We start from the raw sequence: 26,450 nt of genomic DNA, 5'->3' as shown, positions 1-26,450 counted from the left end.
TACTTGCCTCTTCAGCAGTTTAGGATTTTTCTTGTTTTTTGTTTTTGGTGGACCAAAGGACTCTTAAGTATTTGAAATGTGGGGTTTTTACTGATTGAGAGCTCTGTTTCTAAGTGCTTAAAAGTGACACTCTTTCCTCTGCTCTTTATTCCCAGACCATGTTACTTTTCCCCTTCTCAGTTGTCTCTTTTGGGCCATGACAAGAGAGAGAGAAGCTTCCATGACCATTGCCTTCTTACTTAGGGGATATTTTCCCAGCACAGGCACTCTGAAACTTCCCAGTTAGCATATAGTTCAAACCTCTTAAGTCCTAAGAAGTCCTTATTTCCTTAAGCTGTCCATTTTTACCTGGTTTTACACTGAATCATCCTGTCAGGGCATGTTGTGATTGGATGGCTGGTCAGTTTGGTGATGTACACAAGGCGGCACTGGGACAAGCCTGGAACTGGTGGCTGTGGTGTAGCAGAGCCTATCATTCTCACGGTCATTTAGCAAACACTATGGTGTATCATCTCTTAACTCACAACAACTGAGCCGTAACAACACCCTGCAGTTAATCCTTACAGAGTGTCCACACTCGTGCCATTTCATTGATGGGGTGGGAAGCCTGAGGGACTTGCCAGTGTATGCAGCCCATCAGATCCAAAGCCAGACAGAGCCAGGGTCTCTCTCGAGCCCATGTTCTTTGCTACTGCACCAAAGCCATTTCAGACTGATTTAAAGGACGTGAAAGGTTGAGAGGCAAAAGAAGATATTCTGTAACCCTGTTATTGTCTTGACTCATGCACTAATGGTTCACACTGGTTTTATAGGCAAGTGCGCAATGATGCTTAACTCGAAGGGGCTGTCTGTTCACTTTAGGCATATTTCTCAAACACAATGATGGGACTCGTCTAGGGCTTTTGCCTCTGGGATGTGGTTTGCGTCTCATAAAATCAGCAACCCCGCTGTCTCTCGCCATTACTCTCACTCCCACTGCCACTAAAGGCAAGATTAGAAAAAGGGTCTTCCCTCTGACATTCTTGGTGACTGGACATTTGTTTCTGAGAAACCAGGAGCTTTCCTCTGGATGGTCATCTTTCTAACTTGGGCTAGATCCAAAGTCTGCCAACTTGATGGAAAAAATGCTTTTTAAAATAAAATCTGTGGAGGAAGAAGTGTGATTGTGTTCTGTGTCTCTAGCTAGAGTTTTAATTCTGGCAGGAAGAGGAAAGGTCAGCATTTCTCGCTCACAAGTTAATGCTGTCAACATTGTGTGGATTTATGAAAATTGGCTGAGGGAGTAGCTAGAAGGTGCCCAGTGTCCCAGCTGCTGTTGTGATAAATTGTGTAATATGGCTTGGATTAAAAATAATACTCATTTAATTTGTTTAATGATACCAGCATGAAAAAGCCAGCACGCCTGTTCTGAAATCCAGCACACCGACACCTCGGAGCGACATGCCAACGCCGGGCACCAGCGCCACTCCAGGACTCCGTTCAGGTCTCGGCAAGCCTCCAGCCATGGACCCCCTCGTTAACCAAGCGGGTAGAGCATCGCCTCTTGTTGGGCTTTGTTTTGTTTTTCTTTTCCCAGCTTGATTCGTCATCTGTTCATGTTGTGACGCAATTTCCCCATGAACATGGAATGTAGTTACTGGCTGCCTCCCTCCTTCCCATCTGAAAAGCTATGATAAGAAACAGATGTTCATCCTTGGGTTTCAGCAGCTGTACCCTGTTCGATCTCCGACTGTTTAGATTTGGCTTTTCTTTTCTTTCCAAATAACCCAAATCCTAGGGACTTTAATAACATTTCTGATAATTATTCTGAATGTAAGCTCCTTCCCAAACTATCATTGTGTGTCTTGAGTTTGCTAATATTGACTGAAACGGCCTGTCTGGCTGGCCCAAGTGTGCTTCTTGCTTACTTTAGTTGGCTGATTTTCTGGCAGTTCATCAGGAATCAGGGATCTCTCCTTCAGCAGAAATTGGGAGTTTCATTGAGACCCCAGCCTGTGAATAAACTTCTAACTTGCAACTTGATCCTCCTCACTGGGAAAGGAAAAAAGAAACACCCAGGGCCCAAAGGAAAAGAGGCACCAGAATATTCCTTCTAAACCCCTGCTTTGGTTTATGTAAATCCAGGATCAGATTTTCATTTGGAATTGGTCCCAGGGAATGAAAGGATCGGGCAGAAATCTTGGATTTTATCAAGAACACCTTCTTTTGAAATTAAGTCAGGTAAATAGGTGGTATCTGTACCTCAGTTTGCCTTGTGTGAATGGGGTGCAATGATGCTGCTTAATTCCCCCTGGTTTCCCAGTGCTACCTAGGAGGAAAGCGGGCACTGCTTCCCCTGGGGTCTGTTCTTCCAAGAGATGAATTCCGATCTGGGGAAGAAGGAATGCTGTATGGAATTGGAGGTGATGATCCACACAACGCAGCATCCACTCCTTCTTCCACCTAATGAATGGCAATAAAAGTGATCCTGCAGTCACGTGCGGCTTACGCTTCCTTGCAGCAGCTGGCCTGAGGACGCCGCTGGCGGTGCCTGGTCCATACCCCCCACCGTTCGGGATGGTGCCCCACGCGGGCATGAACGGCGAGCTGACCAGCCCCGGGGCCGCCTACGCCAGCCTGCACAACATGTCCCCGCAGATGAGCGCGGCTGCCGCCGCTGCCGCCGTGGTAGCCTACGGGCGCTCCCCCATGGTAGGTGACCGCGCAGCGGGGCTGAGGGGGAGCACGGGGTGACAGCCCCCACACTTTGAAAACAAAGACCCAGTGTCCTCCCCTGCTGCCTTTGCCTTGTTCTCCTTCATCCACATGCCGCTTCATTCAGTTATGGCCAAACGCTTTTTGCTTTACTGTTTCTGTGGATGAAAAAAGGCAGTGTTTAGAAGCCGCTTTAGCGGTTCAGAGGACATCTGGTTTTCTCCCACCAAAGTAGGTTTTTTTTTGGAAGGCGATGAAATGGCTCAAGTAGCTTACAGAAGCCTTTTCATCCGTTTTCTTGAAGATTTTTTTCCCCTCTTTAATTCTTAGAAAAAATATTTGAGAAACTATAACTCTCTTTCCATGCCTGTATTATCCTTTAAACCCAATAACACGGCTTAGTTGTAAGAAGTGATCTCAGTGCAGTAGGCAGAAACAGAAAAAAGGAATGAACATAAGGAGGGGATAGATTATGACCCACAGGAAATAAAAGTCTGTAAATATTTTCTCTTGGTTGTTTGACATATGTCATGTGCATTTCTGTCCTCTCTTCTTTTCAAGTAGCATTACCTCCAATAACTTGGAGTGAGAGTCGAGTTTGTTGGTTCTTCCCTTATGTTGCACTAGTAGGAAAGGCTGTGCATTGGAGGGCAGGATAGTTTAAAGCAAAGTAGGCGGCTGAGGAACAGGGTATTCTCATCAGGGTGCACAAAACTATGTATGAATTCTTAAGGATTAACTTAGACCAGTGGTATGGAACTGTGGGCGATGTTGTCTCCTAGGGACATTTGGTAATGCCTGGAGATGGGCACTTATAGGGAGAATCCAGGGATGCTGCTAAACATCCTCTTCTCCAGACAGCCCCCAACAGAGAACCGCCGGGCCCAAACATTGATAGCATCGAGGTTGAGAAACACTGACTAAACAACATACTGTTCTTCGTACTTGCTTGGACAAGACGGAGTGTCCTCAGCCCACAGGGGGTACAGCTAACCCTCAGCTCTCAGACATCTCCCATATCGAGCAATTCCATTCTTAACCAAGTTGTCTAATAAAAAGTTTGGTTTTCAACTGACAACCCTTTCATGCTGATACCTGTATGATCAGTCACGGGTCTCTCAGGTAACAGAGATACAGTTTTCGAACAAATCGCTTCTCGAACAGTTTTCCAGACCGAATGAAGTTCGAGAACCGAGGTCCCACTGTATTGACCATGGGAGGCTGGTGCTCAGTGTACAAGAGATCACCTTCCATTCCACTCCAGCCCCCAAAAAGAACTATGTCTTGTAGTATTTAGAGGGTAGTTGTATCACTTGTATTATGTTTTCTTTGGGGCCCTGGCTGGTTTAGCTCAGTGGATTGAGCGTCGGCCTGCGAGCTAAGTGTCGCTGGTTCGATCTTCCAGTCAGGGTACATCAGAGAAGGAAAACTCTGACTCCAAAAAACCTCCGCTGCCTTGCGGCATACCTCTTCAGGGGAAAGGCTAAGGGAGTAAACCCTGACAGAAAATCCGGAGCCGGAGTCCCTAAGGCGGTTTGACGTTGTAGTCAACACCGGCAACTCCTGCGGCGCACCTGAAGCCAAGCTGTATTGACTCCGTCTTTCCCTTGGACCCTTCAGCTGCGAAGAGAGGGGGGGTCTGCTGCATGGGCAACAGCAGACCCTCCATATCACCCTGCCCAGGCTCTGTAGCTTCAGCGTCATCGCAAGATGTCGATTCAGCACGGGAGGAGACAGATACGATGTCACTCCCGAGTCGGACTGCACAGCCATTCTCGGTGGTGCAGATAGACTCTTGAGAAGCTACACCATCGTCTCTCGAGACGGACGGCTGCCGACGATGTTTTCTTTGGAAAATGCTAGCACATGTTACTGTTCCTGTTTATGTTGCTTTGGAGATCAGAGTTTCCAGTGAGAAGTGTTTAGAGATGTTCACAAAGTGCCTACCCTGTGTAAACTCCGTCTGCCTTATTTTGTTTTTAGGTTGGATTTGATCCTCCCCCTCACATGCGAGTACCTACAATCCCTCCCAACCTGGCAGGAATCCCTGGGGGAAAACCGTAAGTACCTCCAACTCCTCAGTTTTATTTTCAAGGCGGTTACTTAGTCATGGTTATTAGCAGACTAGAATTCCAAAGGGAGCACAGGCCTGGGCGTTTCCAAGGAGATTTCTAGTGTCTTTTCCTGAGGAGTGTTAACACTTTCTATAAATAGGCACCTTGTAGGTGTCAGGCCCCTGTCTTCTCACTGTGGGTGAGCTCATGCATTTAGTTATTTCTGGAGAGAGACTGTTAGAGACAGGGTGGGGAGGGAGGCAAGAACCAGAGGTGGTTGGCCCTCCTCCCTTGACCCTTCTTCAGAAAGCCACTCTGCTTTGCCGTGTGGTTAAAGGGTAGCTGCGGGGGATTTCCAGCAGGGCTGTGTTTTGGTCATATGCTGCCATGAACTCTTGAAATCTCAGGAATTTGAAATGTGTTATCCCTTTACCCAACTCAGTGCTACCTTTTCCTAATTTTGGTGGAAATGAGAGCCTGTAAAGGGCAGGTCGATCCCCAAGTACAGATTTGCGGAGTGCGTTACTCCGAGAGGTCCAGAATTGCAGAAAGCGGAGTGGCTATGTGGGGAGGCAAGGGAGACAGGTTAAAGGGCAGAGGGGCATTCAGAATTTGAAAAATGCTGTTGGTTTAGTCCTCCAGAGTCACTTGAAATCACTTGCTTTCCATAATGTTAGTAATTAGAAATGTGATTCCAAAGAATTCCTTAAGTTCTCAATTTTTGTACAAAGCAAAATTGAAATATGTCTTACTTCCCAGCAAGTACTCTGCCTTTCCCAGGGATGGGAGATGGCAGAAAACCTGTTCCAATTTTATTGATTTTTCTAAATAGAGGTACATGTCCTAGGCCTTGAATTTGTTTTTGTTATGCTCTCTACCTTTGTGTGTTTGCAAGGGACACAAAGTTGAAAGCAGACGTTATTATTGCATTATTTTGAGTGGTCCATTCAACTACCTGGTCATCTTTCTGTGATTTTGAGTGAAGCCTGTTTCAACTAAACCGGGAGCATGAGGAAAAATAGAATTCTTTATTCTCATCACCTGCTTTTAGGAAAGTGGATTCCTCTCATTCCACTTTTCATGCATCGCAATATCTATTTCATAGTGATTTGATTAATGATGACATGAAGCTTTTCTCTACACGAGGAACCAGTAGAGGTGTTAAGAATTTAGGTGACATCAAGGCCCAGGGAAAAGTGGGATTGGGGAGTGGGGCAGTGTTGCAAATGCTTACTTTGCTGGTAGATTCCTTCCGATAAAATATTCGTGAATTACTATTTTGTGTTTTCTTCAGTATGCCGCCCTCTGTCCAGCCTGGGATGTCTCAGGGCACTTAGGGATTTTTAAAAACATGTGTTTGCTGACAGGGTCGCTGTTTTGTATCCTACTGATTGGTGACTGGGTAGCAACAAGCAAGTAATATTGTGATAAAAGGCAATAATTAATAGTCATTGATGAATCTTTGAGGAAGTAATGAGCAAATAAAGCCAAGTTCAACCACCCGTAAGGAAAGCCAGTTTCAAGAATCATTGGTATGGAGGCGTGCCCCACTGCCCGGACCCCACCTGGAGCGTGGTGTGTGAAGGGGAAGGTGGGCCAAGCTACGCTGCAGTTCTGCTATCAAAGGCTGCTGTGCAGGCACGGTTAATGGAGACCCAGTTCCTTACAGTTGTATTTGTGCATGTGTGTGTGTGTGTGTGTGTGTGTGCAGTATTGTCTATGTCAGTGTGATTATACACTAAAGGTTTAATCCTTCAGTGAATGGCAGTACTGGTGTCATGCTTATTAGAGCCAAAATGTTCATGTGCTTGGCTTGTGAGAACCTTGGGTTTTGTTCACAGAGTGTAAACAGGATATGCAGTGCCCAGGACAATGACAGTGGGCAGAGGGACAAAGTTGTGAGATTCTCACATATGAGGGTGCCTTTTTCCTTTTGGTTGAATGGACATTGGCTGTTGGTCTCTGGATCAGAGCAGTCATAGCTGTTTAAAACAGTTAAAATATATTTTTGAACTGTTTTACATTTTATGTGAGCAAGATGGAGTTAATATCTGAAGGCAAAATGAACTTCCCCATTTTCACCAAGATCAGGGCTATACAGTCTTACTCCCTATATCAGTCCATTAATTAGTAACTGTTCTTGCCAGTTAGTGAAGTAATTCTGCCTGAGGCAGTGTTTCTCAAACAGCTGCAATGACAGATCAGTTTTTCCTAGTATGGCAGATGGGTGCTCTTGTTATATACGACACAGATGAATGGAGGGGAAGATACAAAGTATCCCAACTTTCTAGTACGAGAGTCATGAACTGACTGTTATGCAAACATTTCTTAATGAGTTCACAGTAGCAAATGTGTGTGAACAGCACTGGTCTAAGACACTTAAAGAGAAAGGGTGACAAGCCAGTATGTTCAGAGTTGGGTGAACAAGGTGCAAAAGGCTTTGCAAGTGTCATTCTCTGAGAAATACCAGTCGAAATATTTGGATGGCTATTCATGGGTGTTTGAGCAAGGATCGTGTGGCAGGCTTTGTGCTAGATGCTGGACATGCTCCAGGCAAGAGAATGTTCCCTTCCCTGCCTGGGGGGTGGAGGGGGTGATTACTGATAGGTGATGACATTAAAGGAACAATGAATTCTTCAGTTGTGTTTGTGATTAGAGGTAAGTGCTATGCAGACAGAGCAGTGGGTTATAGGCTAACATGTAAAGAATTACCAAAATTTGGGAGGGTGGGGCTTGCTCAGAGTGAGGCAGATACACTGAAGGCTGAAATATGTGCAGGAAGGAATAGACCCAGGGGGCAAAGGGGACAGAGTGAGATAAGCTCCTAGCACAGGGAGCTTGAGGGATCACGGGCAGATGGATCACTGCCTCTTAAAAGTGATACAGCCAGAGAGGTTCAGTTGGTGTGGAAGGGTCCTTAAAATGCCTCTAGTATAGTAAATGCTCATCTGTGGCTCAGGTCTCCAGCGATAGCCTCACCAAGTGTCCGGGTGCCTCTGACACAGTGGATCGTGACAGGGGACTCACTGCTGCCTGGAGCAATCCATTTTCTCCAGCTGTGTGAAAACTCTTCCAGGCCTTAAGCTGAGATCTGTCTCCCTGGAACTTTTACCCATCAATCCTGGTTCTTTCCTACCCCCAGAGACCACACAGTGCACCACTCATCCATCATCCTCAAGACAGCTCTTCAGATATGTGTGGAGACCACCATCTGCCACAAGGCGTCTCTTCTGGCTGATATGTCCATGCTTCAGCCCTGTCTCCTAGGATGTGATTTTGGGTTCCTACACCATCTGCTCACTAAAATCTAGATGGTCACCTCCCTCCTGTCCTCTTCCACAAATTTCATCGACACTTGTTCTACAGGCATAGGGTACCCTTTGGGAGCTCCCAGCCTAGTGATGGAGAGACAACATTAATCAAATAATCACAAAAAATAAATGCCTAATTGTAATTGAGATAGAAGCTATGACAGAGAGGAACTCTTCTATGAAAGCCTGTGACAGGCTGATCCCATCTGGGGGAAGGGTCAAGGAAAAATTCTCAGAAGTGGTTTCTGAGCCACATTAACCCACAGGGGCAGGACAGAAACCTCTAGGTGAAGGAACCAACATACGCAAAAGGCCCTGTGCCCTACATTCTTATTATCAAAGTGGACTAGAGCAAGATGAGTCACGTTGCTACTATTCTGTACTTGTTTTTGGTGAGCAAGTCAGCTAAGATCTCAGCAGGAATTTGCAATTGACATGGCATTTTCCCTCTCCCACACCAGTCTTTCCTGACTGACTTCTCCTTGTTAAAAGCGTGTCCCCCAGTGTCTCCCAGACTTTAGCCTTTGATTCTTCCTTACTTAACTCCCATTTTACCCAGTCTTTTTATTTGTTAAAATCCTCACTTATTTTATACCTGCTTTTGTCAATAGGATCCTAGATGAGGTTTCCCCTTTTTAAAGTATTTATTTGATCAGATCCATTTCTTGCTCAGAGGTCTTCAGAAGTTGCCCAGAAGCTCCCATTGTGACATTCAAGGCCCTGTGGCAATGTCACTCTGGCCTGCTGTGCCAGCCTCGTCTGTGTTTGCCTCTTGTGCTCTGGCCAGATGGGATATCCACTTACTCCCTGACGGTCCCTCCGCCTACCCTGAGCTGCATCCCTTCCCACCAGCCTTCTCCGCTTCCTGTGGAGATGTTTTCTGCTCAAAGACCACTTCAGTTGTTGCCTTCTTCACAGAGCCTTTGCTCATGACTTTCCATATATGATCTCTCCAGTAGCACCTTGTAACATTTTGTGACACCTCTTCACACTTTGACCTCGAGTAAATTCGTGTCCACCTGTCATTTCTATCTACTCTTCCCCAATAGAATTGAAGCTTCTGAGGTCCCCTTTGTCTCTTGAGCATAGATAGCCAGTAAACAAATGTTTGCTTCATTGACTGGGTGGGAAATGAGCCCAGGGCTGTGGAGACTCTGACATTCATCCTTCCCAAAGGAGATTCACATTTTGCACTTTAGAGTTAACTGGTACTGATTTATAAGTGGTAGCCCCAACTGTTTCCAAACAGTCAAGGTGAGATTTATTTGATATTGTTTGGTCGGCCCAACTTGAACTCATTTTTAGTTGTAGGAAGTGTATTCCTCTGAGCTCTGTGTAGGTCACTGATGAAAGAAATTAAAAGTTTAGTCAGATTGACATCTCTTTGTCGTGCCTCATGCACTCTCCACCCTGCAAGACGTTTCTCTAGCCCTGGAGCCCTGCTTTCCTCCTGTGCTCTACCTGCCCCCTGTGGTAGCACCTGGAGGTCAGTAATAACTCAGACAAATAATAGTTTGGCTTAAGATTCTAGCTTAGTTCCAGGTTCCTTCACCCTGTGTTTTAACGCTAGACGTGTAATTGAGAAATCTTCCACCCACTTGTTTAGTGTTTAAATAAATCTTTAAAGTACCTTTTGGAGTCGGAGCCTAAAGGGAAAAGAAAATGCTAACGACATGTGGGGTAAAATTGCCTCTTAGGAAAACATGTTTTGCAGCACTGAAGAGAGGCCACCCCTGGCTTCTAGCCAAGGAGACGCTTCAACGGCCAGCACTTCACCCCCCACTGCCCTTTTTTCCCCTGAAATTGCTTATGATTCTTCTGTTGACTATGTCTAGATTCACAGCTGATTTATTTAGGGGATTTGAAAATTCAGCTCCTCCCTCCCCTTTTTTTAAACTGTTATAACATTTGAGTGTTTTTTGTCTATTAAATACTAAAAGTAACATGCCTCTTTTGTGCCTTATTATCACCATGTGGGTTTAGTTTAACTTCTGTTTTTCTATCCTTTGATGACCTGGGAATGTGTAGCTAATAATTTCTTGAGATTATTGGACATCTGAGGCCCTTTCTTTTGATGTAAGATATGTTTACCTGCTGGACAACTAACTGCCCCTCTCTTTAGTTCTCTCCCTCTCCGCTTCTTAAGAAATGATGTGCAGCTTATCAGATATAAGTGTAGTTTGTATACTTCTTGCATAGATAATGCTGTTTGCCTGTGGTGGTTGGAATCTTGGCTAGAATTTTGAATTGAGCTTTGAATTAGCTGTATTTTAAACTCTTTATCTCACTTTGTTGTCCAGGAATCTTCGGTGTTTATCTTTGTCTTTCATTGGAGCCTTGTTGCTGCCTCAGCACATCAGCAAATTTGGAAATACTTAATTAATGGAGAAAGAAAAGGGCCTAGCACTCAGAAACATAAATGCTGATTTTGGCCAGAGATCCTCCCAGTTTATTGACTAGGCTATCTTTTCTTGTTTTTTCTCTCTAGTGATTTACTTTTTTATGTCCATTTGCTTCTTCTGCATTTGCCTTAAAAAAAAACTGAGAATAGCAGGGTAGTCAATTCCATTAGGAAACAAAAAGTTTTCTATCTTAATGCTATGAAGTCCTTCAACTTGTAATTTAATTGTTACCAAAGCCCTCTATCCTGTTGGGATACCAGACTGGAAAAATTCTGTGAAAGAAGTAAAGGATTTTGTAGATGTCATGGGTTAGATATGCAGACTCTAAGGAGTGTTAGAGGTAAAGCTTGATATATTGGCATAGAGGGAGATTTTACCAGAGTGGATGAATTAGATGTCTGAGGACCTGCTTTCTTCTGTTGAAAATTTTAGAATAATATCTCATTTTCTTATGACCCCTCCTCACTCCCTCGCACCCCTCAGCCACCACCTTCACTGTTCTAGTTCTTGGGGCTAAGGGTGTCCTTCAGAATCATAACTTACATTATTCTCATCTACCTTAAAATGAGTCAGATACCCCAGCCCTCAAAGCCTCCTGTGCCCGGGGCTCTGTACAGAAGGACACTGATAAGCTGACATGCCTGATGTCTTTTTGTGCAGCGTAGGTGGCTCTTGTGGGAGGCGAAAATGTCAAAGGTAGTGCAGATATGGAAGCTAAGGTAAAGGTTAGAGATCTGCTTTTGTAACTGGCCTGCCCTGGACTTGAATCTTGGCTCTCCCACTTATCAGCAGGGTGGGCAGGCGCCTTCTCCTGTTCTGCATCCCCCTCCTCTAAATGAGAAGCAATAGTGCCTACCTCCTGGGTCATGGGAACCAAAAGTCGACAATCTACATTGTACTTCATATCTTTTTTGGAAGTACTTCTCCACATAACTTCATTTACTCCACACTCAGCAGTCAGGATTATAGGGTACGTTTTCTCATAGCACATTGTAAAAGTAGGGAAACGATGCCCAAATAAATTATACGACCCCCACATCTTATAGTGACTAAACTGAGACTAACCTGTGTCTCCTCACTTGTTGTAGTTTACCCCGTTCTTTTCAGCGACCAGCCACGGGATCGAGCTTGCTGCATATGGCCTGCGGCTGCTCCTGCCTCTGCCTGCTTTGGAAGGCTCCCACATCCACTGGGCCCTGCTGGTTTGGGTTCCACTTCTGTACTATACTTGCTTTCATTGCCTTTGGTTCAAATCAGCTCTCAAGGGACTGCTTTTCACCCCCTTGGAAAAGTTGATACCATCTCTTCACAATTTTAGGTGCAACTACTAGAAATTCCTTGGGAAAAATTGGCTGGCATAACCCAGGGGGTCAGAGGACTCCCCACGTTCTTGTCCTAGCTGACTTTCCTTGTCAGAGCAACCTTTCACGCCTCAATTTGTAAGTGATTAGGCAGCAATAAACAACTTGGGGTATTTGGATTCATTTACTGAGTGCCAGCTATATTCTAGCTGGTGAAGTCATCCACCTGTCCCTGAAGAATTCTGGAATGGGAAAGACAGAGAAGTAAACAACACATGCAGTAAATAGTCCACACAGTGAGATGTGCCATAGTCGAGATTGATAGGAAAAGAATCATCCTGCCTGGGGAGGCTGGCAGGCAAGGAAGGGAGGAAGTGAGTACACTTCAGAGGGAGGCGGTGCTATTCTAGGCAGGAGGGAACCATTTGTGCACAATGTGGAGATGTGACAGCTGTGGTATTTTAGGGGACTGGCCTGTTCCACGTGGCTGGGAGTTTAGGATACAGGACAGTCGTACAAAATGAGGCTCAATGTGAAGGGCTTGGGCTCTAAAGAGGTTGAAGAGTGGGTGAGGGTATTTGACACGATCAGATTTTTGATGCCTGTTAGCAAAGCAAGACATTGCACGTCAAGCATGTCAAGTCCACAGGCAGTGGAGTCCTGGTCACGGCCATTATCTCTGGGGTCCGTGTTCTTTCATTACTGTTTACTGGATTCTGCTGCTGCTGTTCCTATCTATTTACAGCAAACCAATAACTCTGTAAACACCTGTTTTCCTTTGGCCACAGAACACAGCGTAGTTTTATTAACCGGATCCAGCCTGTCAGGAAAAAGCAACCTGCTTCTCCAAATGCAGTTTTGTTTTCCAGTTTGCCCCTGCGCTGCTGTGAGGAACCCTGGTGGGGTGGGAACTCTTGAGTTCTTTCTCCTCTGCTGTGTACCCAGTAAATAAAGAGTCTTCTGCTCCCAACATGTGTGATTTCATTCAGTTTTTAAGTTTATGATGTCCAGTGGGCTTTATTCTTTTCAGTTCTATGACCAAGTTTCACATTAAGATCCTGATCTGCAGATGCTTGGTTCAAAAAGCTGGGTGGGCCTGGGGCTCCGTTCTCTTTCTTGGATACAGGCTGGTGGCTCTAGCGGAGTCACCCTAATGAGGGCTCCAGGGACTGTTCTTTCTGCCCTGCCATTTGCCACAGTCCTATCCCACCGCGCCCCTCTTCTCTTTGCCGAGTGTCACCCTCCCATGCCTTTGCATTTCCTGACTTTTCGTACCTGTTCTTTGCCCTGTGCTTTCTGACCCTCACATGTCCTCTGGTCCACATAAGAGCTCTTGTTTCAACATATCCTCTTTCTTCTTTTCAAGTCATGTGTTCAATATTGACACTCATCGCCTGAAGGCCCCTGCAGGTATCAAGCACTGTGGCAGTGTTCTGCAGTTTCGCAGCTGTTACCACTTTTAATCCTTACAACCACCGCTTCGACCTTTATATTTTGTTTTTAGTTCTGCCTTGTGGATCAACGGAACAGGTAGTTGGGCTGATTAGGAAGACGCAGTTAGTGAGGCCAGTGAGCCAGGGCTTCCCACCTCATGTTCATTTAAACCAAAGTCTGGGATCTCAGCTTGACTGTAGACCTGGTGTAACATGTTCATCCGTCAGGAGCCCTCCCCTCAACTTTTTTCTTGAATGAACAAACGAATATAAGATTTTGATTATTGACATAGACATAGAGGAAAGTGCATGAACCATATGTGTATAGCTCAGTAGCTTTTCACCCAAAGCACCCTGGAAGCCTGTCATGTGCCCGTTCCGGTTGCCCTGGGTAGCCATCCAGTTCACCTGGTTTTGCTTCCAGTTCCACCCCTCTTTTGAGACCTGTCCACCCTTTGTGTTGTTCTGGTTTATTCATTTGATTAGGCTCCCAGCACAGCGGGTGGTGCCAGCTTCCTTTGAGGCCCCCTAGGACTCAAGTATTAACATCCATATCGGTCTCCCCTGGGACAGACAAGTGTTTGCAGCTCCTGGCGGTACGGTAGTTCAGTGCATGGTGAATCAATTTTAAATTGCCTCAGAATGATGATCACAGACCTCCTGTGCAGTTTAAAGAAGAGGACACCTGGGAGAGAGGAGGTATCTGCCTGAGAAGACAGTACAGCTCTCTATCTGTACCATGTGCATCTATTTTGATCTGGAACATTTGACGCTAAAATAAGCAGGGTTCTAGTGGAAGCAAGAAAAAATTTCCTTCCTCTAAAAATCCAGAATTGCTAAAAGGGCTCCTGATGGAAACTTCACCTATGTGGAAGTTGATTTATGGCAAACAAACTGACCTTCACACATGCCATTATTCTCACAGCGGAGACCTTAGAGAGGCAGGTTCTCTCCCACTGTCAATCACTGTTCTCTGAAAATACATCCAATTTCAATTAAAAAAACAATAATACCTTATATTCAGTATTATTTTGTATTAGTTTCAGGCCACACAGTCATACACTTCACAGAGTATCCCCCCAATATTTGCAGTACCCACCTGGCACCATACATAGTTATTATAATATTATCAATTCGATTGTTCACTTATCCAGCTTCACCTGGTTACTTGTTATTTTCAGACCCAGGTCAGGGTGCTTTATGTCTAGATTACATAACTTGATACTGGATCTTGAAGAATAATTCTCCAACAGTGTGAATCAACTTAAACCCCAGTTCTTGTGGTCTCATCTTCAAGGGCAACAAAATGCTATTTGATTTCAAATAATAGTAAATGGCATAGGTTCAATTAACTATATAATGTGCGTGTATTGAAATATCACGTGGCCTTAATATATTACTAAGGACAGCAAAGTATACTGTTGAATTAGAAATAGGAGATCTAGGGGTTTGGTGACACGAGGACTTTGAGCGGTAGTTGTTTATTTCTCAGGACAGTCTGTGTGGTTCCCATGGCGTGTGCTCAATTATTCAAATTAAGAGTGACATTAAGGATTTGGGCCAGATAGCCATTTAATATTAGTTATTGTAACCAATTTGTCAGGAGATAACATATCTAAAATTGTGTGCTTCGGTTGAGGGGAGGGGCAGTTTTTTTAAAAGTCATGTATTTGATATTTTGCTTTTATAGAGGGAAAATACTAGCATATATTTCATTTACAAGCTAAGCAGGTATGTGGGTTCTATGTGCAGGTTAGTAGAGACCCGATATCTTGTATCAGTTTTCAATTTTTGTGCTTGCTAAGTTATTTTACAGGATTTGAGTTAACATTAAAATGAAACTTTAAATTCTGTATTAGTACTCATGGCCTTTAGATCTGTAAAGTGACTGCAAGGTACCAATAGCAAGTTCCAGAGAGTGCCCAGGTTTATCGCAGAGGGTTATGGGAAAGAGGAAACTCTACATACATCATTTATTGTTTATGTATGTGGACATATAGAAGAGGTTTAATGTTGAACTTCTAGATCACCTGGGGATGCTTCTGACAAGAAAGTGAAAGTGGTTTTCTGTGACTAATTCCATCAGTTTGGATGTAGGGTGAAAAGAAAGTTCATTTCTCTCCCATTGTGTTACCAAGGCCTCTGCCTCCTGTCTTTCTGTTCTGCCTCCCTCAGCAATTGATTTCCATCTTCAGAGTCACCTTTTGGCCCCAAAGGGCTGTTGGAGCTCCAGTCATTTTGCTCATATCTCAGGTAGCAGGAAGGAGGAAGAGAAGAGGGGAGGCACACCCCCCCCTTTTAAAATTCTTTTTCTTTTGTTTCTTTAATTAGTACACTTATTTCTTAGAGCAGTTTTAGGTGCACAGCCAAATTGAGTGGAAAGTACAGATAATTCTCACATCTTCCACAGGGTCCCCTTTGTTTTAGGTTAAGAACTTCCAGCAGCTTCTGCCTAGATCTCTTTGGTCAGAACAGAGCATCGCCTGGCTATAAGGAAGCTGGGAGCTTTGCTGGAGTTTGTGGTCAAAGTAGACAAGGAGATTATTGAGAAGAAAACTTGAAATTTCTGTCACAAAGCCATTTGACCTAAAAGAATCTCTTTTATTTTCTCTCAGTTATGCAAAACAGAGCTTAAATTCAGGTCTTAAACTGGTACCTTTAGAAAGCTGATTTGGTTTGTTAGTGTTGAGATATACTGTTTACTGTTTATAATTACTATGAGTTCTTAAGCTCTCATCATAAACCTCAAAAATAATTAGTTTGCCCTGACCAGTGTGGCTCAGTTGGTTGGGCATCGTCCTACAAACTGAAAGGTAGCTGGTTCAATTCCCGGTCAGGGCACATGCCTGGGTTGTGGGTTCAGTCTCTGGTTGAGACACACACAGGTGCGGGAGGCAGCCGACCAATGTTTCTCTCTCGCATCGATGATTCTGTCCTTCTCTTTCTCCCTCCCTTTCCTTCTCTCTAAAAATAAATAAATAAAATATGTTTTAAAAAGCAATCATTTTAAGTTATACAAAGAAATGATACAGTTATATAAGGTACTTGGAAGGAAGTATCTTATGTTAATTTGGAGGCACATTTAGTTTTTATAATGGGATTTGAAGGAAGGTTTTACGGAATGGATAAACAAAATTTAAAATTTTTTAAATGCAGTTCAATATATATATCTGTTGGTACACCTTAGATTCCTATTACTCTTTTAATTTGTTCCATCAATAAATACTTCAACTTATATTGATTTTAAAAGGAAATCATAACAAGCAAATCTTGCCTTTTGTCTTTCTCAAAGAAGTATACTGAGGTCCTGACTAATTTCTTTTTGATAAATTTTTTTTCTGTTTACTCTCTTGTCCTTCTCCCTTCTCTCCAATCATTCCCTGTCTAAAAGTGCATACTCCTTCCACGTGACGGCGGATGGGCAGATGCAGCCTGTCCCTTTCCCCCCCGACGCCCTCATTGGACCCGGCATCCCCCGACACGCTCGCCAGATCAACACCCTGAACCACGGGGAGGTGGTGTGCGCCGTGACCATCAGCAACCCCACGAGACACGTGTACACGGGTGGGAAGGGCTGTGTCAAGGTCTGGGACATCAGCCACCCCGGCAACAAGAGCCCTGTCTCTCAGCTTGACTGTCTGGTGAGTGAACAGGAACCAGTGCACAAGGGTAATTTCTCCCTGGAGACTCAATAAGGAAATAGCTGTCCAGGCCTGGGTTTTATTCCCATTATGAGGAAATGGAAGCCCATTCTGTTTCCTGTGTTAGCTATTTAGCTTCCCCACCCCTCTCCCTTAAATGTGAAGGTTTCATTTGTTGCTCTTTCAGTGGTTAAATCCCATGATGGATTTCGTTTTTAAAAAATATTTTAGAGTCGTGTACAGAAGCTGTCCTTGTTTGAATGTGTGTTCAAGAGGGGGTTTCCTGTGTAATGGATGAAAGCTCAGCTAGCCCTGGACTCTGAGCCCTGCAGTCCACTCAACTTCTAATTTCCCTGCAGCCTTCAGATAAATATTGAACAGTAAACATTTGATAACATGGCATTAAAACCATTCTGAACAGGGTCTGTGTTTTCAGAGAGGCCTAAGGGAGCTGGCTGGGTTTTATTACCTTAACTACAGGAAAGGGTTAATAGATCACACTGCAAGAAATCAGGGCAGCCATCAGCAAAACAGGACTGGTGAGAATGCTTTCCCAAAGTACCCAGTCCCACTCCGAGTGTGAGAATACCACTGTGCATTTTTGAGGATCATAGAACACACTGGGACATGTTTCAGTCTCTGAGCTGCAACCCTGGGATTTACAGACCACATACCACTGGCCTGAGGCAGACGAAAGGCCACCCTGCCCCGGGTATGGAGTCTGCCCACACTTTGGAATCGCAGATGGTGCTGTTCACTCACTGCCTACCTGGATTCTGAAGCGAGTGCTTCCAAAAAGAAGAATGGAAGTATTCTTGAGATAATTTTGGGGGGTGGGGAGTAGTTACTGGCTTATTTTTTTAATGAAAAAACTTAAAATTATTTCCACTAATGAAACTTAAACATACCTACACACAGCCCAACATTCTGTAGTAGGAATCTTTTGTAACATTCATCACCATGGTTAAAGCATAGTAAAAAATTTCAGCTATATCTATTTGGGTTGAAGGATAGCAGTTATTTCTCCTGGTAGGGGGTCACTTTCCACCCCACCTCCCTTTTTAAGATGTGTTGACTTTGATGGAGAGATGCCCTCTTTTATCAATTAATTTGGCCTTTGGATTGAGAGATATAAATAACAACAGAAGCCGTATTACAGAGAAAGCAGTTCTGGGAAATTCTTAGTCAAGGATCCATCTGGCTAATGAAGACACAGTGCCAGCCTCAAGTACGCTTAAGAGTAATGAAAACCAAAACAACCTAGGCAGGGGTTCCACAGTTCCATATAGTAAATAGTGGAGAATGATGAGATCAAAGATTTATAAATTAGCTTTGAAAAGTGGTTTCTTCAGAGAGAAGTATGTGTATACCCATCTTATAATGACCAATACTTTCAGTTCTGTCTACTCAGTGGAGAACTGGACAGGAGGAACAGTTATATCTAAACCTGCAATCCTATGAGTTTGTCTTGTTTACTATTTTGAAAGAGACAGCTGCAATCAATTGGATCCTGATTTTTACTACAGAACTCTTGCTTGTTAGTGTCTGTGAAATACCACTTTTCAAGTCAAAAACCAAGATAGCAGTTAAGAGAACATGGCATTGTTACTGCTTGGTGTAATGCATTACAGCAATTGAATTATGTTCGTTTCACAGAATAGAGATAACTATATCCGTTCCTGCAAATTGCTCCCCGATGGCTGCACTCTGATAGTGGGAGGGGAAGCCAGTACTCTGTCCATTTGGGACCTGGCTGCCCCGACTCCGCGCATCAAGGCAGAGCTGACGTCCTCGGCCCCCGCCTGCTACGCCCTGGCCATCAGCCCCGACTCCAAGGTCTGCTTTTCCTGCTGCAGCGACGGCAACATCGCCGTGTGGGACCTGCACAACCAGACGCTGGTGAGGTGAGCACAGGTGGTTTCCTAGGGGGAGCTCAGAAGGCCGCCTGTCACCCCTGCTTCTCCAGCTGCCCCAGTCACTCAGCCCACACATTAAGACCCTAAGTGTGCTAGGCTTGGAGCTGGGTATTGGGAGTACAAAGACAGAATTGTGTCGCTTCCCGTGAGGCACTCACCATGTTGATACAATGCTTGGATGTCCCCCAGACTTTATATTTAACTCCCTTGTGTTCCCATTCTCATTCTTCAGGCACATAAAGATGACGGGCTTTTTAAAAAAATAGCCCTGGCTTTTGCTAAGTGGCAGCACATTATGGATCACGTGGTGGTATGAAAGGTCCCCAGTGCTAGATATTTTTGGCTTTGGCTACAACGTTGTTTGTGCAAACAGGAGCCAAGTAATAAAGGATAACAAAATCAACAAAAAGAACATTAGAAGAGAAGATACCACTGATTTCACACGCAGTGGTGTTCAAGTATCCGTCTTTTTCAGTAACTAATTAAGGGATGAACACCCAGGAGTGAGCCTGGCTTCCTGGGACCTGTCACCCTAACTGTAGGGGGAGCTACGTTCTGCCACCTTCATGTCTCTCCTTGGCTCTGGCAGTTCATTCCCCCTACCAAGTCTGTGATGTTGCAGAAGAGGATTAGGAAACGTAAGCGTTAAGGGGACATCTAAGGCAGAACTAGAATGTCTTTCGTCCTTTGTTTCACACTTCATCTTCGCTAGGAAACACCCTGTTTATGATGTGACTTTAGTCTTATGGCTTGTTCAGCAGGCCCCCTCCTAACGCTTTTGGGTGTGTGTGCTGGAGGAAGGGACAGGCGGTCTGTGGATGTCAGCAGCTCACTGTCCCTTCAGTAAGTGTATCCGAGCCAGACTCTGTTCCTGTGTGTATGTGATGGTGTGGCAGTTGGTTTTTTCTTGCCACTTACTAGGCAGTTCAGGTCGGGCGAAATGGACCACTCAGTGAAGCTGGAGCTGACAACTGCTTCAGACTTTTAACCAGCAAGTGCTCATTGTTTTTTCTTGTGTTTCCTTTTTCTTTAACTTAGAGGAAATAGCACTTTCAAAATACCACTTCTCAGTGCTTTTCAACTATTAATCCATTTAATCCTCATACTGTCTGCACTGTTGTTCCTCCCATGTTAGAGAAGAGGAGCCTGAGGCACAGAGAGGTTAAGTTTACGAGCCTGCGGTTACACAGCAGGCATGATGGGGCTATGATAGGGTCTGGGCATTCTGTTCTTGTGTCTGTATTCTGAACCCCTGCTCTGTGCCAGCCCCCTGCAAGTGACTACCTGTCGGATATAGTGTGGGGCCTTGTACAAATGTCTTTCTCAGTTTGGACTGGCCACGTGTGGATAGCAGGTAGTCTGCGGCAGGGCGGTGGAGAGTCTACCCAATGTCTGTCTCTGCCGTGACCCAGCACGTCCTGAGCAGTCCGAGGGGGTGCTTGTGGGAGCCTGAGAGTGGTGCAGAGTTGTGTGGACAGGAGGGATGGAGGAACACCCGCCAGTCCTGTAAGTCAGCGGAGACATTCTTAGTCCAGGAGTGAACGAATTTCAAGTTCTACAAGGAAAAGGAAGTCAGAGGGTAAAATAGAGAGGAGGTTACTGGCTTTCCAGAGTGATTGAAGGGGAGAAAAGCAGCACTTTCAGCAGCTGAAGCAGGGTCTGCTCTAGGCCTCTGTGGCCTGTGGGGAGGCCTGGGAGGCACACAGGTGGTTGAGGCGCACATGCATGGTGACAGGGTTTGGAAGAATCAGGATGTGTGGTGGGAGAGGACTAAGAAGTTCAGAACGGCTTGCAGCGGAGAGACTTTCTGAAGTGAGGACAACAGTGGTGCTTTTTTCTTCCGCATCCGCACTAAGTTCCAGGCTCAGCTTAAACGCATGGGGATCTGTGGGAATAATTTGGTACCAGGAGGGCCAGGCATTAAAACTTTACTCTTGGTGTTGAAATTCCCAAGCAGTTCTCTAATGGGTCCTGCCTGTTATCATAGTAATTGGTCCTCAGAACTTCTCTCACCTGTTCTGGTCGCTCCTGCCAGCTCCCCCTTGGCATGCAGACGCAGGTCCAGAACCCCCATTCCGCCAGCCCTGGGCGGCTTACGTTTACCCTGCTCCTTAGCAGGCCCCCTGTTACCTGGCAGAGCATCTGCACTCAGCAGATCCCTTTTGGTTGATTGTTCTTGGTGGTGTTTTGTTACTGAAGCTCAAGGTTTCCCTTTAAGAGAACAACCTTGTGTTTGGCTTCAAGGCAGGGTCCCACTGAGGTGCCATGGCTTGGTCTCAGCAGAGAGCTTTGTTGATGCTCAATACCTTTGAGTCAGGAGGTGGGCACATGACCCTTTGTGTCTGGGAGTCCAGATTTTCGAATGCAGGGCTCCTTCTAACACGGAAAGCAAGGCTTGAGTGCCTGCGGGAGCTCGTGCTCTGTTGGCATGAAGGCCGCCACGGTGTTGATTCACTCACGGAAATATGAGTGCTTCTAGACCCCGGGGTTGTGACGTGGTGATGCAGGCCTGCGGGAACCGAGGCTGGGCTTCATTCTTCTTTAAGGAATGCGGTTGGGATTTTTGCGTATTTGTCCTTTTTTTTTTTTCCTCCTAACACTTAAACACTTTCCCAGACCTGGGAGAAATTTTACCTTCTAGACTGGTTTGTAAGACCGGCTGTAGGAGTTTATTTAACTGCTCCCGTGTAGCAGCCTAAAATGGCATTCCATTTCTTTAGCACTTGGATCCTGAAAAAAGAAAAAGAGAACATGCAGGTGCGCTCTCTTCCTCCTCGGGGGGAGGTTAGTTTGATCTTGCACATCGGCAGACACCGAAGAGATGACACACACACACCCCGAGTCCAAAACTAACAACACAACAGTGTTTACCTTGAGCTCTGGCAGGAAATCATTATTCAATCTGGTTTGTTTTATCAGGCAATTCCAGGGCCACACAGACGGGGCCAGCTGTATTGACATTTCTAACGATGGCACCAAGCTCTGGACGGGCGGCTTGGACAACACCGTCCGATCCTGGGACCTGCGTGAAGGGCGGCAGCTGCAGCAGCACGACTTCACGTCGCAGGTGCCTGGCTTCTTTCTACCCGGGGTCTTGAAGTGGTGTGTGGTGTGTGTGTGAGCACGCGCGTGTGTGCGCATGTGTGTGTGGGTGGCGTCCTCTCCCAACCGTAACACCCCCACGATAGTGGTAGCTGTACAAACAAGCCAGGCTTAAATTTGAGATTCTGGGTTTTTTTTAAACCTCTCGCAGATAAATTTTTAAAAATCCTTGAAACACTTAGAGTGGTGTCTAAACTCCTGTAGGTTAAGTCATGTTAGCTGTTCCATTCATATGTGATTTCGTTTAAAGAACTTGTGCAATCAGGAATATACAGTTTTCCTTCAGCAGTGTTGGGTCCGTTTTGCATATTCTCCCCATCTAATGTGGGGGTCAGAAATGATTATTTGATTCACATATAAACTGAGCTTGAAAAACATGCAGGCATAACACAAGGAGTAGAGAAAAATCACAGCAGCTCTGAAAGTTAATTCATTTTTCTTGCATCAGGGAGCATAAAAAATGGAGCAGCATCTCAGTGGATGCCCATTTTATTACTCATCCTGTAGAAAATGGACTCATGGCTGACTAAATTTATGGAGTTTTGAAATGATATAAATGTCTCAACTTTGATTGTGGATTGTGAGGATTATTTAGATGAGGAGTGTCTGAGTCTAGACGTGTTTTGGGAAAGTGCCATTTTAAGTGCTTTCTAACGGTAGAATTGTTCTTTTCATCATTACTTAAACTTAACTTGTTTGTAATAGAAATAATTCCGCTAAGAAAAAATAGGACGAAAATGGAAAATAACTATACATACTACTAAATTTCGTGTCCCTGTTAAAATGTTGTTGAGTTTCTTAATAGTATTCTGTTTTAGCCCCTTTCCCAGTATGAGTAAAATATTATTTTTAGTCTGCCTTTTTTTTTTTTAAATTTCTTATGGAAATTTTCAAGTGTATATGAGAGTACAGAGAATGTTCAGGCATATATGAAAAGCACAGAGGGTTGTACAGTAAACCCCACATGCCCGTTACCCAGCTTTAACAGTAACACATGGCCAGTCTGATCTCATCTATCATTCCCGCCCCCAAACACTAGATTATTTTATAGTAGGTCCCAGACATTCTGCCATTTCAGCCATAAATATTTGTTAGTATCTGTAGAAAGCAAGGATTTCTTTACAACACACATGAATACTACTGTTAAGAATAATTTTTTAAATTTCATCACACACATGTGTTCCAGTTTTTCTAGTTGTCTCATAGAAGATTTTTAAGACTTGGCTCATCTGGGTTGGGTCGTTTGTCCTGTAGACTTGACCACAGTCTGGAGTTTGCTGATACAATCCTCCTGTCGTTGCTATTTCCCTCCCTTTCTTGTTGACTTTTCCTTCCTAAGTTTACTAGGCAGAATCATTAGTGAGCCGTTCTGCTTCTTGCAGATCTTCTCCCTTGGATACTGCCCAACCGGGGAGTGGCTGGCCGTGGGCATGGAGAGCAGCAACGTGGAGGTCCTCCACGTGAACAAGCCCGACAAGTACCAGCTGCATCTGCACGAGAGCTGCGTGCTGTCCCTCAAATTTGCTTATTGTGGTGAGTTCAGCTGAGAGGAAACCCAAGGACACTGATGGCCGAAATAGAAGAGACTTACAAAAAAATATAGTAGAGATTGTATCTGGAAAAAAAGTTGTTCTCTGAGCAGCTGGATGCAATAATTCTCTTGTCTTAATATGTCCCTCAGAGCATAGTGATGTCTGTTTTGGTCTGTTTTCCTAATCTGAGAAAAGTCAGCAGGTGGTGAAATAGCTTCATACAAAGTTTTGACACATTTGTTTTTAGTGGGAAGAGCCTGTGGTGGGGGTGGGGGTGGGACTCCATTAGTTGCAACTCTGAGGAGGGGTGGTGGGGATTTATTGAAGACTGGGGCAGTAGCAGAGGAAATCCTTGGGGACTGACCAGGATGAGGAGCCCAGTCAGAAGGGAATGTTTAGCTGAACCTGACTGTTGCACTCTGCAGTGAGGATAAAGAGGGGCGAAATTTCACATGGAGTCAGGTGTTTGTTCACGAGATTGATGCTGGCTGGATGAGTAGCTGTCACCACAGTCTACGTGCCATATTATCGTGTCTGGCATTTTACTTTAGGTTTGTTATTTAATCCTTCCTAGTCCCATTTTGTCATGGGGAGACTTAACAAGGAGAACAATTTCATTGATGCACTGTTTGAAGATCCACTGTGTGCTGGGTGTGATGCTACCTGTAGTGGCTAAGGGGGCCTGTGTGGTCCCTGCTACTGCTTTGATTAAACCCAAGATCGCAGGTGGTTCACAGCAGAGCCTGGACTTAAAACCTGCTTTCTCTGCTCCTGTCATAGGCCAGCCCTTGGGCAAGATAGTTCACAGTTAAAAACGCAGTGAGTTTGATTAGGTTCACGTGGCTAATAGTGTAGTAGGGGTTTTAATCTTGTTAAAGTACATCTTCCTTTGCTAATTCTAGGTAAATGGTTTGTGAGTACCGGAAAAGATAACCTCCTCAATGCTTGGCGGACCCCCTATGGAGCTAGCATATTCCAGGTAAGTCAGTGTTCATGGTGTTGTAGTGACACCAGAGTGAAGGTTCCTGGGAGGGAGCAGGGCCCCTGAGTATCTCTGTTCCATATTAAACGTGCCCCGATTTTTTCTCTTTCAGTCCAAAGAGTCCTCATCTGTGCTCAGCTGTGACATCTCTGTGGATGATAAGTACATAGTCACTGGCTCAGGGGACAAGAAGGCTACAGTCTATGAAGTCATCTACTGAAAATATTGTGTTTTAATGTTTATAGTTGAATTGGGCCAAAATGTTTTGAATTTGTAGAAATAGAAAGTTGTAACTTTAAAAACAAGAAAACCTGTTTTTAAACCTTGACACGAAACTACTTTGAGGCTACAAAGAGGAGGTGATGAGTCCATCAACAGAAGGTCACCTATCTCCCTAGACCAAATGGAGCACCGGGGCAAGGTGGACAGGGGTCCAAGGGCTGTAGGCTTGAGGGACAGAGCCTGCTGACCCGGGCAGAGCCCGTTCTTTTCTTTCCGTGTGATCTGCCCAGATTACCTTTCTGTTCCTTGCGGCCCCCCTCATGTTCCATCCTTGGTAGCGCAGCGGTGTCTCCTATGAACTTGTGTCCTGGTTTTGCATCTTGTGAAATGTTTTTTTGTATTTTTGTTGAAGGTTAAACATTTGTATAAATTGTAAATATATTTGGTTTATTACAGTAAAGGCTTTAGTACCAATAAGTGGTTTCCTTTTTTATTCTTTCTTGTTTTTACCAATGCTTTGGAATCATTGATGTGAGTTTGACAAGCAAAGCCCAAACATTTGCAGAGGAAATTTTAAAATGCACTTCTGATTTTGTAAATATGTTTGGTCATGGGCTTCCGCTGCACCAGAACCTAATCAACACTTTTAAGTTACTGGAAACTCAAGCCTGGGAATTGTGGGTAAATTGAAGTTATATTAATAATAGTTTTATTTGGAAAGTTCAAATAATTTCTTCAAAATTTATTCCTTTGTTAGGATACTTTTGCAATTCAAGGTCACAGAGTAAAGCTCTGCTTTTTCTTGGTTATTCACAAGCTTCACATTTCAAGAAACACTTTTCAAGAAATGGAGGTGACTTGGGGTTAGTGTTAAGACTGATGATGTTCACAAGCTGTAGAGTTTATTAACCTGTAAAAGAAAGGTGGTCTGTCAGCTGGTTTTGTCTTCATTAGTATTTATTTGATCTATTATATTAATTTACTGTACTTAAGCCAACCACACCCAGCACTTAGCCTCATTCTCCTCGTTAAAGCTTCCCCTGAAGCTCCAGCCACTGCTCTCTGTCATTAGTCTGGTCTGGTCTTTGTGAACAAGCTTTTCCATTTTGATTAGATGAAATCTAACCCTGGGCTTTTAATAAGTTACCATGCATGTTTCCTCCTGAAGACTCCATGGCTTGTTCTTGATATACTTATTGTTTACTGTTATATTTTAGAAAATAATAAGTAATTTTAAGCCAAGTTTCCTGGCTGTTTAAAAATAGCATCTAAGGGATTTTTAATTTTCTTATTTTCTTACGATCCAGTGAGCTGTTGGCAGTTTGTCTTAATATATTTTCATTTGTTATCCAGACCTCATTTTTATACATTTAACAACATTATTCTGTTTGCTTTTTGCCAAAATCATACTTGTTTATGTACAGAGTTTGTTAAATATTTTCTCTTCTCATTAAGCGAATGGCAAGGCCCTAATTACTAAAGCTGATTTCTCTCATCCTTTCCCTGTGTAATGTAGCAGGTTTCTGTACTATAGACTCTGAAGGTTTATTAACGTAATGTTTACCTTCTCTGTTCTCTCTCCTTCCCTGACTTACTTCCCTGTTTTCTGTAATAATAGGATAGAGGTTACGTTACTAAAACAGACCCAACTACACAGTGGCCTAGAGACCACAAAGGTTTATGTCTCTCCCACGTGAGATCCAGGCCAGCAGTGCAGCTCTGTGCTCCCACGGTGGCTTCATTGTCCTCATTTCCAACTATCCAGCATTGAGGAAAGAGAGGAAGTCAGGGGAAGGGATATACTTTTAAGCAGGTGACTGGGAATTTGTTTATCCCTCCCCTTCCCAGTTGATGGGCAGG

The 26,450-nt window shown here is 44.4% G+C and overlaps 1 protein-coding gene across 4 annotated transcripts in view; it reads left to right on the top strand.

Moving 5' to 3' along the window:
• TLE1 (TLE family member 1, transcriptional corepressor) overlaps nt 1-25,067 on the top strand; it is an 84,720-nt gene extending 59,653 nt beyond the window's left edge. For all 4 annotated transcript variants that reach the window (XM_090274202.1, XM_090274206.1, XM_090274205.1 and 1 more), the window contains 9 exons: nt 1,384-1,528; nt 2,501-2,691; nt 4,678-4,754; nt 16,587-16,836; nt 18,493-18,740; nt 21,672-21,819; nt 23,237-23,387; nt 24,289-24,365; nt 24,481-25,067. In XM_090274202.1, the coding sequence (XP_090130328.1) occupies nt 1,384-1,528; nt 2,501-2,691; nt 4,678-4,754; nt 16,587-16,836; nt 18,493-18,740; nt 21,672-21,819; nt 23,237-23,387; nt 24,289-24,365; nt 24,481-24,588 (1,395 nt within the window). In that variant the 3' untranslated portion in view covers nt 24,589-25,067. The remainder of the gene's footprint in view (nt 1-1,383; nt 1,529-2,500; nt 2,692-4,677; nt 4,755-16,586; nt 16,837-18,492; nt 18,741-21,671; nt 21,820-23,236; nt 23,388-24,288; nt 24,366-24,480) is intronic.
• Nucleotides 25,068-26,450: the final 1,383 nt, after the last annotated feature.

Source organism: Furipterus horrens, unplaced genomic scaffold (assembly GCF_987537825.1).
Source record: "Furipterus horrens unplaced genomic scaffold, mFurHor1.1.pri manual_scaffold_4, whole genome shotgun sequence".
Taxonomy (NCBI): domain Eukaryota; kingdom Metazoa; phylum Chordata; class Mammalia; order Chiroptera; family Furipteridae; genus Furipterus; species Furipterus horrens.
The sequence above is the reverse complement of the archived record's forward strand: the minus strand, read 5'-3'. Positions and strand labels throughout refer to the sequence as shown.